At 35.5% G+C, this 12712-nt stretch overlaps 1 protein-coding gene across 2 annotated transcripts in view; it reads left to right on the top strand.

Annotated features, from left to right (window-relative positions):
• The window catches only part of Glra3 (glycine receptor alpha 3), a 179748-nt gene that overhangs the window by 55103 nt on the left and 111933 nt on the right, over positions 1-12712 (top strand). For both annotated transcript variants that reach the window (XM_004657121.2, XM_004657120.2), the window contains exon 3: positions 3684-3751. In XM_004657121.2, the coding sequence (XP_004657178.1) occupies positions 3684-3751 (68 nt within the window). The remainder of the gene's footprint in view (positions 1-3683; positions 3752-12712) is intronic.

Below are 12712 nucleotides of genomic sequence, written 5' to 3'. Positions count from 1 at the left end.
CCTACCTTTTTCTTCGTTCCTTTTCTTGGGACTAGCCTATCCCAGTATCAGGATGTGGTTAACATCCACAGTGAGCTGTTAATCAGAGAGACCTACAAGTTTTCCTGAAAGAAGACAGATTTCTGTCAGAGCACTTCATTACCCACCAAAGGTTAATGGTAAGACAATACTGCCAAAGACACCATGTTCTATTGGTGTGGAACATGGAGACACCTGGCTGGAATCTGGAAATGAGTCAGTCCCAGAGAGTTAGCTCATCTAGTGCCAGAAGGTGCTACATGAGCAACTGGGGGAAAATGACCAACATCTGTCCAAGCAATTCATGCTCTAAGCTACTCAGCAGCAAACAACCTGATGTGATGCTTGCCCAAGTGCAATAATGGAACACAGCCATGGTGGATAACCAACTGCTCTTGAATTGGCTAATGGATCCACTCAGTGAAATGGAACCCATAACTGGAACTGGGAAACAATTCTGAACCATATCCAAAAAATGAGTCTTCTCTGCATTATCCAGCTCCCACCAACCTTGGGCTACAGTAGGGCCTGTCCCTATTTAATTCTCTCTAGCCAGGCATGGTGGCACATGCCTTTAATCCCAGCACTTGGGAGGCAGAGGTAGGAGGATTTCCATGAGTTCAAGGCCACCCTGAGACTCTGTAGTGAATTCCTGGTCAGCCTGGACCAGAGTGAGACCCTACCTCAAAACAAACAAACAAACAAAAATTCTCTCTAAAACAATAATGGTTATCCCATTTATATGGTACTGACTTCACTCTCCATTGGAGAATCTGCTTCTCTTTTTCAGAAGGACACAGATCCTGAGGAGAGAATAAGCTTATTGCACCTCACCAGGGCCCCAGCTGAAACTAAGAGTAATAGGGGAAATGAGCAAGAGTGCTTATTTCTTGATGAACTTGGTACCAACACAAGGGTGAAAGAGGCAGAATCCTCAACTCCTACCAAACCAGATATCCAGAGACACAGAGGTCCCCAAGACCTCTTTACTGAAGTAGACCTAAAATAAACCCAACTTGGCTCAAGGAAATTCACAGAAGAGGGGGCAGAAAGATGGTTAGAGCCACAAGTTGGGACATTATGCACAGAGATATAGCCTCCTTCCCATAACTGATGGCTAACCTCACACTGCACAACCCACAATCTTCAACAAGAAGGGTCCCTTCAGAGGAGGAAGGACAGGGAGGAGGCTAATGATGGTACCAACATGGCTGTTTATGCACAGAGTATGTACATAACTAATAAAGAAAAGTAAATAAATGTGTCACCATATATTATCTAATGCTTCCAATTTTCAACAATTTTGTGAGACATGCAAAGTGTTATAAAATTATTTCTCATACCCTAGGGAAAGATCAGTATAAATGTTACCAAAGGGGACTTACTGAATCACACACATATAATGTGGCACATTTACATAATAAAGTTCTACTCAGCAGTAAAGAAAAATGAAGTTATGAAATTTGCAAGGAAATGGATGGATCTGGAAAAGATTATAGTAAATAAGGTAACCCAGGCCCAGAAAGCCAAATGTCACATGTCTCTCTCTTATTCGGATCCTAGCTACAAAGACAGGACTTCTGTGTGAGTAGAAAGAAAAGTCAGGGGCTGGAGAGATGGATTAGCGGTTAAGCGCTTGCCTGTGAAGCCTAAGAACCCTGGTTTGAGGCTCAGTTCCCCAGGTCCCACGTTAGCCAGATGCAAAAGGGGGCGCACACATCTGGAGTTCGTTTGCAGAGGCTGGAAGCCCTGGCGGGCCCATTCTTTCCCTCTCCCTCAATCTGTCTTTCTCTCTGTGTCTGTCTCTCTCAAATAAATAAATAAATTAATTAATTAAAAAAAAGAAAAAGAAAAAAGAAAGAAAAGTCAGTAGCTAAGGCCCTTAAGCTAGAAAGGAAATATAAAGGGAATAGAAAGGGAGGGAGGGGGAACTTAATAGGATGCAATTGTATATTTGTAAGTAGAAGAACAGAGTAATGGGGGTGAAAAGGCCTAAATGGGAGGAGGTCAGGGGAAGGGATTGAGTAAAGCAAAGGTGGAGGTAGGGCTAATCAAAATCTAAGAGGATATAATTAAGTCATATGGAAACCTACTTATTTGGACAATGAAACATTTAGGAACCATAGATTTCAGTGCCAGGGATGGGATACCTTCCAGTGAGTTGTTGGCCATGGAGGTCCCTGATGTCCCCAAAACATTACAGGCCATTGTAGAGGACCTTGGTTTCCCACCAGGAATAGATGGTAAGACCCTATTACTGAAGACTTTACATACTTGGGCTGCAAGGTCACTGAGATATTCTGCTGGAGCTGAGCTAAAAACCTCTTCCTTGTAGACCATCTTACAGAAAGCTGGAAAAAGCCATGTTGCATGCAATTCAAAGGGAGGGAATCACCAGCAAAGATACTCAACAGTGGACACCACAAGCCTTATATTTGGCCAGGCAGGCCAAATGATCCAGTGGGTGCAATAGTGGCACATCTGTTATGGGGGAAACCAACCACCTTCTAATTTGACAGGAGGCCTGCTCCATGTGAGGGAACACATCCCTGATACTAAAAACCTACAACAGGAGTAGTCATGAGCCCTAGGAGTATAATGTCTGATACTGTCTGGCTAAATGTGTATACTATGCTCACCAAACTGCCCAGTAAGCACTTCTTTTTAATGTTCATACATATCTATTAATGCTACTCTCACTTTTGGTTAGATAACCTCTTTTCAAATGGCAGTGACCTTGGGATGACTCAGAAGACACCATGGTGCTGAGAACAAGTGACAGAAGAGTGTTCAGCACTAAAATAACTCTATCACACCCTCCAAGGCTCAGGGTACATTGTGGAAGAGGTGGCAGAAAGAATGTAAGAGCCAAAGGAAGGGTAGGACTCCTTACAACATGGTATTCCAGAAACAAAATATCCTGGATTTCCATGACCTCACAGTACCTGCTACTACCTACACAATATGATCATAATAAGAGGAAAAGATCATGACATCAAAATAAATGAAAGACTAATTGAGAGGGGAAGGGGATATGATGGAGAGCAGAGTTTCAAAGGGGAAAGTGTGGGGGAGGGACGGTATTACCATGGTATATTATTTACAATCAAAAAAATCCCCACAAAATAAATAAATTAAACATAAAAATGATATTTATATTTATATTTATATGTGAGCTGGAGGGATTGCTTAGCAGTTAAGGCACTTGCTTGCAAAGCCAAAGGATCCAGGTTTGATTCCCAAGGACCTACGTAAACCAGATGCACAAGATGGCCCATGCATTTGGAGGCACTGGTATGCCCATTCTCTGTCTTTCTCTTTCTGTCTGTCTCATAAATAAATAAATAACTTAATATATTTGTAGCCAAAAATAAATAAATAAATATAGAATTTACCCCCCCCTTCCCCAAAAAAGGCATTAGAAGCATCTAGATTAAGGAAACAGAGAGTTCATACCATGGACAATAGTCAGTATTAGTGTTCAAAGAACATCTCAAACCTTGTGACTTTCATTTCAGATTCTTGCACAGAATGACTGCCTTCAATTTGGTGCATCTTTGTGCACATAAAGAAATAACTCTGCTTTTCACTAAGAACGCAAAGAATGGTTTGAAAATATTTTAGGTAAATACCTAATGGCCCCTGTTTATTCTTTTCTGTTTTAGGTCCCCCAGTTAATGTCACATGCAACATATTCATAAATAGCTTTGGCTCTATTGCAGAGACAACAATGGTAAGCACACTCATTTTATTAGTGTCACACTGGATTAATTTATAATCACATTTGTGGAAATATTTTCTGCTAATGTTATATAACTTAAAAATTAAAATTGTTAGGCTGGAGATATGGCTTAGTGGTTAAGGCACTTACCTGCAAAGCCTAAGGACCCAGGCTTGGCTCCCATTACCAACATAAGCCAGATGCACAGGGTGCTAAATGCATCTGGAGTTCATGTGCAGTGGCTGGAGGCCCTGGCACACCCATATGCTCTCTCTCTCCTTCTCTCTCTCCCCCTCTCTGACTCTTTCCTTCTTACTCTCTTTCAAATAAATAAATAAGAAATTTTTTAAGGTTTAAAAAACTTTAAAAAGTTTTAAAGATTAGCCTGGCATGGTGGCACAAAACTTTAATACCAGCACTAGGAAGGCAGAGGTCAGAAGATCGCCATGAGTTCGAGGCCATCCTGAGACTACATAATGAATTCCAGGTCAGCCTTAGCTAGATTGAGATCCTGCCTCAAAAAAAAAAAGTTTTAAAAATTAAAATTGCTAAATGATATTTTAGCAGATAACATTACTAGAATATCTTAATTGCTGTTAACTGCAGATGTTTCATTTTAAAATGGTATATTAAAGAATAAAGAATTGAAAGCATGATTGGTTCTTCCCAATTTAACAATCTAGTATTAGGTTTTAAGTTAAACCTAAAATTGTATCATGTAAGCTATTTATTTCCAATTCTCATTAATACATAGGCATGTGCATAGCTTTATGTACTTTGATGTTTAGTTTTATACACTTCCAAATCTATTTATACCACTAAATATTTTATTATATTATTTTCTAAGTGAATATAATACCCAAACATTGTAAAGATTTGTAATAACCACCAGGGTAGAGATTCTGGCTTCTAATCCCAGCTACTCAAGGGGCCAAATCAGGAAGATAACAGGTTCAAGCTCTGTGTGTCAAGGGCAGCCTGGAAAATTTAGTGGGATCCTATATCAAAAGGAAAAAGCTAAAAATGAGAACTTAGCTTATTATATAGCTGAGGGATATACTGCTTGTTTAGAATGTGAGGTTTAGAATGAGAGAGTTAGAGGTTTAAAATAATCTGCATAATATGCAACATATAGACATATCTTCATTTAACAGTGCTAGATTAAAAGGCTATAAAATCTTGTTCTTAAATCAAAAAACATAAAAATGATTATTACTGATTAATTTGTCTTATATTATTGTCTAACCCTCATATTGTACTCTCTTAATTGCCATGTAGCCTTTGGTGTGAAATTTAACTGAAAGAAAATATAAAATTATGTCATTGAGCCAGTTAATATTTGTTTACATAAAGTATTTGTAATGATTCTTAAACTACTTAGATTTATGCTGATTTCCTAACTTTAGCAAGAGTAATTTGAATTAATTTTCCAAGTTGATTTGAACTAAAATATATAAGATACTTAAAGATTTAGTAGTTTCTCAAACCATGATAAGAAAATTATGATTATTTTTCATATTCTGGAATTATATGATAATCAATTAAGGAAATAATTTATTATGGAAATTAGTGTCTATACAGGTGTTTGGATTTTTTAACATGGAAGGGGATTTATCATAACAAAAAGAGACTTTCAGGTACCATTTCCTTCACATAACTAATTTCCTATACATGCAGTATTTGGTCATTTAGGAACACCTTCATTGTTTAAGTCAAATCAAACATTACTATAAGAAAAGCATTAGTAAAGAATTTCCAAACTCATTTACTATATAGATTTGTATAATTGTCTTAATACAGTATATAAGTCCATATGAATATGTGTACACATAAACATGAAAGACATATCACATGTATCAGCATAGTGTGATTGTGAAAAAATTATGTCTTGAAAGTAACTATAGTCCTGTTTCATACTTTGGCCTATTCTAGATTCTGGTTAAATATCGGATTCTAATTTATACCTCACATGAGGACATATTCAGTCCAAATCATCAAAAGTTAATTACTACTAGCTTTGTTTTACATAATTCTCAAATTGTATTTTTTTCCCTGGGGCAACTTTCTCACTTAGTTGCCTTGGTACATGCTGGGAAATGCTGAAAACAAAGAATTGTTTTTCTTTATTTCTCCTTTGCAAGAGTGTTTCCAAAAAATTCTTCTACAGCAATAGTTGGAGAGGCTTAGATGCTTAGACTCGCCTATTATTTTAACAAGTGTTTCAGACTTGGAAATAACAGAGGAGGTTGTATGAAGCTGCCTGAAATTTTCTGCTCTTTTAAAGCTAATTCATCAGTCTGCCACTAATGTGAATATAGCATATTCTATGTCTGTCCATCCACCTAAATTTCTCAACTGTAATCATTTTAGAAATTTTAATATGATAGTGTTCTACAAAAGGTTTTCAGAATATAGCTAAGATACTTCTATGGTAACACTGGCCCAGCTTTATTTCCCTTCTTCAGCATAGTACACTTTCCCATTCCACCATATGTCATTATAATAGCTTTCCTTTGAAATCACTTCTAACAAATTTCCCTCTGCTCTCGACAGGCACAAGTATTGTTGAAGATTAATAAAATAGACAAGTGAAGTACTCAATAATTATTCTGCCTTAATTTCTTTGTTTTTATTCTTCATGCTACCCAACCTGTAGTGACATAAAAGAAAAAATTAAAAATGTTAATACTATAAACTATAATGGCAGTACTATTGTCTCTATGTAAGAATAGATAAAATTAAAACTTGTTATTATTTTATTAGAAGAATAATATTTTGCTTCAGATTGATTAATTTGAAGTATTTTATTCACAATTTCTATAATCACTACCATGCAATTAAATGTTTCTCATTGCAGTATTGCTTAAATTCAATTTATGCCAATAATATGTTATCATATATATAAATGTACTCACATATCTTACAGTGATTTAGTTTACTTTTGTTCTAATGAATAAACTTATTCAACTAAGATGTACCATTAAAATTGAGAGAACCTAAGTCAAATTGCCCAAAATTATTCATAAGTAGTTTTGTGTTTGGGAATATACATATAAAGTAAATCATCCTCCAATATATTTCTGTTTAACAACCATCTTCTTAATAACTCAGTACTCATTGCATTTACTGCTTCAATATTTTGAGCTCCCTCTGCTGGTCTAGACTACCATCTATTGTGTCCTCTCCTTCCCATTTTTACATACTATATTAGCCCCATTTCAGGTTAATATTTTGTTCTTTCTCTGAAAGACTTTCTACTTTTTTAAGATATTGATTAAAACTAAGTTAACACAGTATATATTGTACCTTCTTGCACTGTCTTAAATATTTGTGTGTATTTCAATATTATAAACTGAATTTATGACTACTAATGGATCATTTCCCAGTGTTCATTATCCTAGTTTCCCAATCGTTCTCATTTGAATAATGCTTATATAAAGCATCAAAATTTAGTACAGATGGGATGGGGAGATGGCTTAGTAGTTAAAGTACTTGCCTGTGAAGCCTAAGGACCCAGGTTTGATTTCCCAGTACCCATGTAAGCCATATGCACAAGGTAGTACATGCATCTGGAGTTTGTTTGCAGTGGCTAGAGACCCTGACATGCCCATTTATTCCCTCTCTCTCTCTCTCATAAATAAAGTATTTTAAAAAAAAACCACAAAAATAGTACAGATAGTATAGTTATTTTCATTTCTCTATATATCTCACACTTGAGAAACCATAAAAGGAGAAAAGATGAAAAGACCCTTCACATAAAACATACCTCACCTTTTATGCTTTCTCTTTTATTTTGAACACATATACACATAAAATATTCTGAAGGTGAGTACTTTGTCACTGAAAGGCATTTGAATCATGCTTTCTTCTCTACTGAATGTGTTTATGATGTCTTTTATATGTTTATAATTTTAGCTTTGACATAAAAAACGTAATGTCTTACTTAACAGTTTGTGCTCTTTTGGGAATCCTACATGCACTAATTTTAGAAATATATTTTCAATGTGTTATACTAAAACAGCTTTTTCCAATTCAGATTTTAATACATGGGATTTTTTTATACTTTCAGATATAATTATGCTGTCAAAGACCATTGATTATTTTACTAATGAATAATTATTTTTAGTAGTTTGTAATAACTTATAATTCATGCTTCTGAATTATATCATTCCATTTCATAGTTCTCAATGCCATACCAATTTTCTGTTTGTTTATATATGTACAACATCACATTGCCTTATTTAATACAGCTCTAAATTAAAATTGATTTTTAGTAAGAAAACTTCTAAAACCCCAAATCCTTTTTTTTTCACATTTTAATTATTTTACATTTATAAAGATAATATGACTAGAATTATCTAGTTATACAAAATAAACATGGCTATATAATAACCACTGGGAGAATTGCCATTTAAAATCATAAGTCTTTAAATTCATGAATATACAGTATGTCTCCTTTATCTGAAATATTCTTAATATCATTCATTATAGCATATGATTTCTTATAATTTGCTTCCATATATTTTATAGCTAAACATTTTACTTCACTTATTTTCAGCGTATAAGAATTTTACTGAATTTTTAAAAAATTAATAGATGTATTTATTTGTGAGACTATGAACATTCCAGAACCTCTTGCCACTGCAAATGAAGTCCAGATTCATGCACCACTTCGTGCTCTGGCTTTATGTGGGTAGTGAAAATTAGAACACAGGTTCGGAGGCTTTGAAAGCAAGTGCCTTTAACCGTTGAGCCAGCACCAGTCCAAGATTTTGTTTTTTTTTGTCTTTGCCCCCCTTTATTTTTTAAGCTCTTTAAATGACAATTTCCATAATTATAGGGAATAAACCATGATAATTCCCTCTTCTCCCCCACTTTCCCCCACACAAACCCCCTTTCCTTCAAATCCCCTCCCCCTCTCAATTAGCATCTTTTGTTTGTTTTTTTTTTTTTTATTGTATATAGCCAATTTTATTTCAGGAATATTTCATGGTATATAATGAAATAATCTATCCTCAAGGTTATCTTTTTACATTAAGAGAGTAGACATTATAACTCTACTATGAGGTTAAACCATAAATGTGAGGAGAAAGTGATTAAGCATATTGTTTTGTAATAATATGTTACAGGTCAGGATAATTTCAGTATCCTTTGAAAACAGTGAATGCTATATTACATTTGGATATATTTGCTGAGCACAGTGAATATTTGGAATTTTCAATTATTACAAATTTACATTTTATTTTATTTTATTTTTTATTAGTTAGTTTTGTACTCAGTGAATACAGTCAAGTTGGTACCATTGTTAGGCTCATCCATGTCCTACCACCTCCCTCTGGCCCCTCCTTGTTCAGGTATATGAGTCATGCATTCTGGAGTTAGCCCAGTTATGGAGGATAAATGTCTCTGCATATCATGACCCAACATGTGGCTATGACATTCTTTCTGCACCCTCTTCCAGAAAATTTCCCTGAGCTATGTTGGGTTCAATTTTGGTCTGCTTCAGTGATGAGGTGTTGGGGGCCTCTAGGTCTCTGGATCTCTGATTTGGTAGGAGTTGATTTTTCTCTGAGTTAATCTTCACCCTTGTGCTGGTACCCGGTTCACCAAGAAAACAGCACTCTTGCTTGTTTCTCCAATTGTTCTTAGTTTCAGCCAGGGCCATTTTGAGGTATGATGGGGTGGCTCTCTCCTTAGGATCTACATCTAGCTGAAAAAGAGAAGCAGGTTCTCCAATGGAGAGTAAGTTAGCACCCGGCAAATGAGATAACCCTTACTTTTTTGTAGAGAGTTTAATAGGTGTAGGGCCTCTTGTAGCCCACAATTGTTGGTAGCTTGTTAATGGAGAGTGGGCTTATGTTTGGATATGGTTCTGACTTGTTTCCCAGATCCAGCTATGGGTCCCATACCACTGAGGGGATCAGTTAGCCAAATCAAGAGCAGTTGGTTTCCCATCATGGCTGTACACCACTATTGCACTTGTGTGGGCATCACATCAGGTTATTTGTTGCTAAGTAGGTTAGACCATGAGTTGCTTGGACAGATATTGGTCATTTTCCCCCAGTTGCCCATGTAGCACCTTCTGGCACTAGACTCACTGACTGTCTGGGGCCAGTTCAAGAATTTTTGTGTCTACATTTTTCAAGAATATTGTTCTAGAAAACCAAGAACCTCTGGAGAACTCATTCATTCTCCTGCAGCAGGGCATCCTGCACAGCTGATCAGAATACCAGTTCCACAGGACAATATGGAGGGATCAAGGTAGGCACTCACTCAGCATTGGTGAGATTGGAAGCCACCCCAAAAGGTAAAGAGGCTGACTGACAGAAAAGAAGGTACATAGGCCTGCACTGGAAGTGTTAATTTCTCTTTCAGTATCGGAGAAAATTGTGAGTTACATATTCTTGGTTGGCTTTACCACTCTCAATTAAGCTGGATTTGGGGTTGACTATTTCTTGTCTTTGATGCTTTCTGATTTATAAGGCCTTGGCCTTTTCCTTTTGTCATTATTGAGGGCAGGGTCTGAGTCAGACCCAGGCTTATCTGGAACCTATTTCAGAACAGAAATTCAACCTCCCAGCTGACAGGATTAAGGTTGTAGAGCTACACACACCCTTAAGGATATTTGCTTTAAAAGAATATCTATTTATTTTAATCCCTACACTAGCATACTCTGTGCTGGTTTTTTATTGAATGTGTATATTGCTCACTTGAATTTTAGAATTTGTCAGTAAATTGTTCCATCTAGCCCACTAGAATACTTGAATAGCAAGCAAACTCAACACCTACGATTAATTCTACTGTTTGATTGAAGTACAACAGATTTACTTGTCACCTTAAACTCTAACTCTGATGGTATATAAAATTGGATTTCCACATCTAAGAACACTACAGAAAATTAGAAAACCAAAGCATCAAATCAACTCAGGATGCAAAAATTGCTACATTATAAAATAAGAAACAAAAAGAATAAAGACAATTCAATCACACCAAAAGTTATAAATCCATCAGAAATGACTCCCAATGAGACTGTTTTAGATGAAATGTATGACAAAGAATTTTTTTAAAAAAAGATTTATCTATACTGAAATAAATCCAAGGAATCAAAGAAGGAAACCAAGGAATAAAATAAAAGAACACAGGAAACCATCTTAATGAAATAAAGAGGTCATTATAAGAAATGAGTAAGGAAATATAAATATTGAAGAAAAACCAGGCAGAAATACTAGCATTGAAAAACACAGTAAGTCAAATTTAAAAAAACTAATAATAATCTGTGGAAAGTCGCACCAGTAGAATGTATGAAGGAGAGAACAGAATATCTAAATTATAAGACCAGGTGGCAGATATAATACAGTCCAACAAGGAAAAAGACAAGCTAATAAGAAGGTATGAATGGGAATTTCAAGATATTCAGGACACTATGAAAAGATCAAACAGAAGAATTCAGGGTATAATAGAAGGAGAAGACTTTCACTCCAAAGGTATAGTAGGTGTTTCCAACAAAACCATAGAAGAATTTTTTCCCCCAAATCAGGAAAGAAATGCCAATTCAGATACAAGAAGCTTTTAGAATACCAAACAAACAAAATCTGGAAAGTACCTCTCCTCATCATGTTATAATTAAAGTACTAAACATGCAAAGCAAAGAAAATATATTGAAAGTAGATAAAGCAAGTCACCTATAAAAGGAAGCCCATCAGGATAGCATCAGATTACTCAACACAAGCTTCGAATGCCATAAGGGCTTAGAATGATGCTCTGAAAGATAACAACTGTCAAGCAAGATTACTTTATCCTGCAAATCTATCTATCCAAATTGATGGAGAAACAAGGACATTCCATAATAAAAACAGACTAAAGGTATTTATGAAAACTAGGCCAGTTCTGCAGAAAACACTTGAAGGAATCCTTCATGCTAAAGAGAAAGCAAAGCACTCACAGGAAGGAACAGGAAAAAATAAATCATACACAAATAACACTTAAAACAAGTGACTAAAGGGAAAACAGGAAATACTACAAAATAAAAAGAAAAGCAAGAATAAATACATACCTTTCAATAATAATTCCAGGCCCAGATAGAATCACTGGTAAATTTTAAGAGACTTTCATGGAAGAACTAACACCATTGCTTCTCAAAGTTTTCCATAAAATAGGAAAGGAAGGAATTCCTTATACAAAGTCAACATTGCTCTGATATCAAAACCAGAGAAAATAGATAGAACAACAACAAAAAAAAAAAAAACAGAAAGAAAATTACAGACCAATCACTCTTATGAACATAGATGCAAAAATTCTCAACAAAATGTTGGCAAACAGAATAGAAGAAAATATCAAAAGCATCACTCTCAACCCCAAAATGAAAGACCCACATTCCCCCATGAGGAGGGTCCCTGCAGTAGTGGAAAGGACATGGAGAAGGTTAACAATGGTACCAACGTAGCTGTATACATATTGTGTACATAACTAATAATAATAATGAGTAATTCTTAGTAGAAAAAAAAGACCATTCACTCCAACCAAATAGGTTTGGTCCCACAGATGAAGGGATGTTTCAACATATACAAATCGATAAATGTAATACACTACATAACTAGGCTGAGGAATAAAAATCAAATGATCATCTCAAGAAATGCAGAAAAGGTATTTGACATTATCCAACATCCCTTCATGGTGAAAGTCCTACAAAAACTGTGAATAGAAGGAACATATCTCAGTATAATAAGGGCTATTTATGACAAACCTACAGGCAACATAATATGAAGTAGGGAAAAACTTGAAGTTTTTCCACTAAAATCAGGAACAAGACAAGGTGTCCACTGTCCCCACTCTTATTTAATCTAGTACAGAAAGTCTTAGCTATAGCAATAAGACAATAGACACATAAAAGAGATACAAATTGGAAAATAAGATATCAAACTATGGTTATTTGCAGATGACATAATTCTATTCATAAGGGTCCCTAAAGACTCT

This window comes from Jaculus jaculus, chromosome 1 (assembly GCF_020740685.1).
Source record: "Jaculus jaculus isolate mJacJac1 chromosome 1, mJacJac1.mat.Y.cur, whole genome shotgun sequence".
Lineage (NCBI taxonomy): Eukaryota > Metazoa > Chordata > Mammalia > Rodentia > Dipodidae > Jaculus > Jaculus jaculus.
This window is presented reverse-complemented; position numbering and strand designations above follow the sequence as displayed.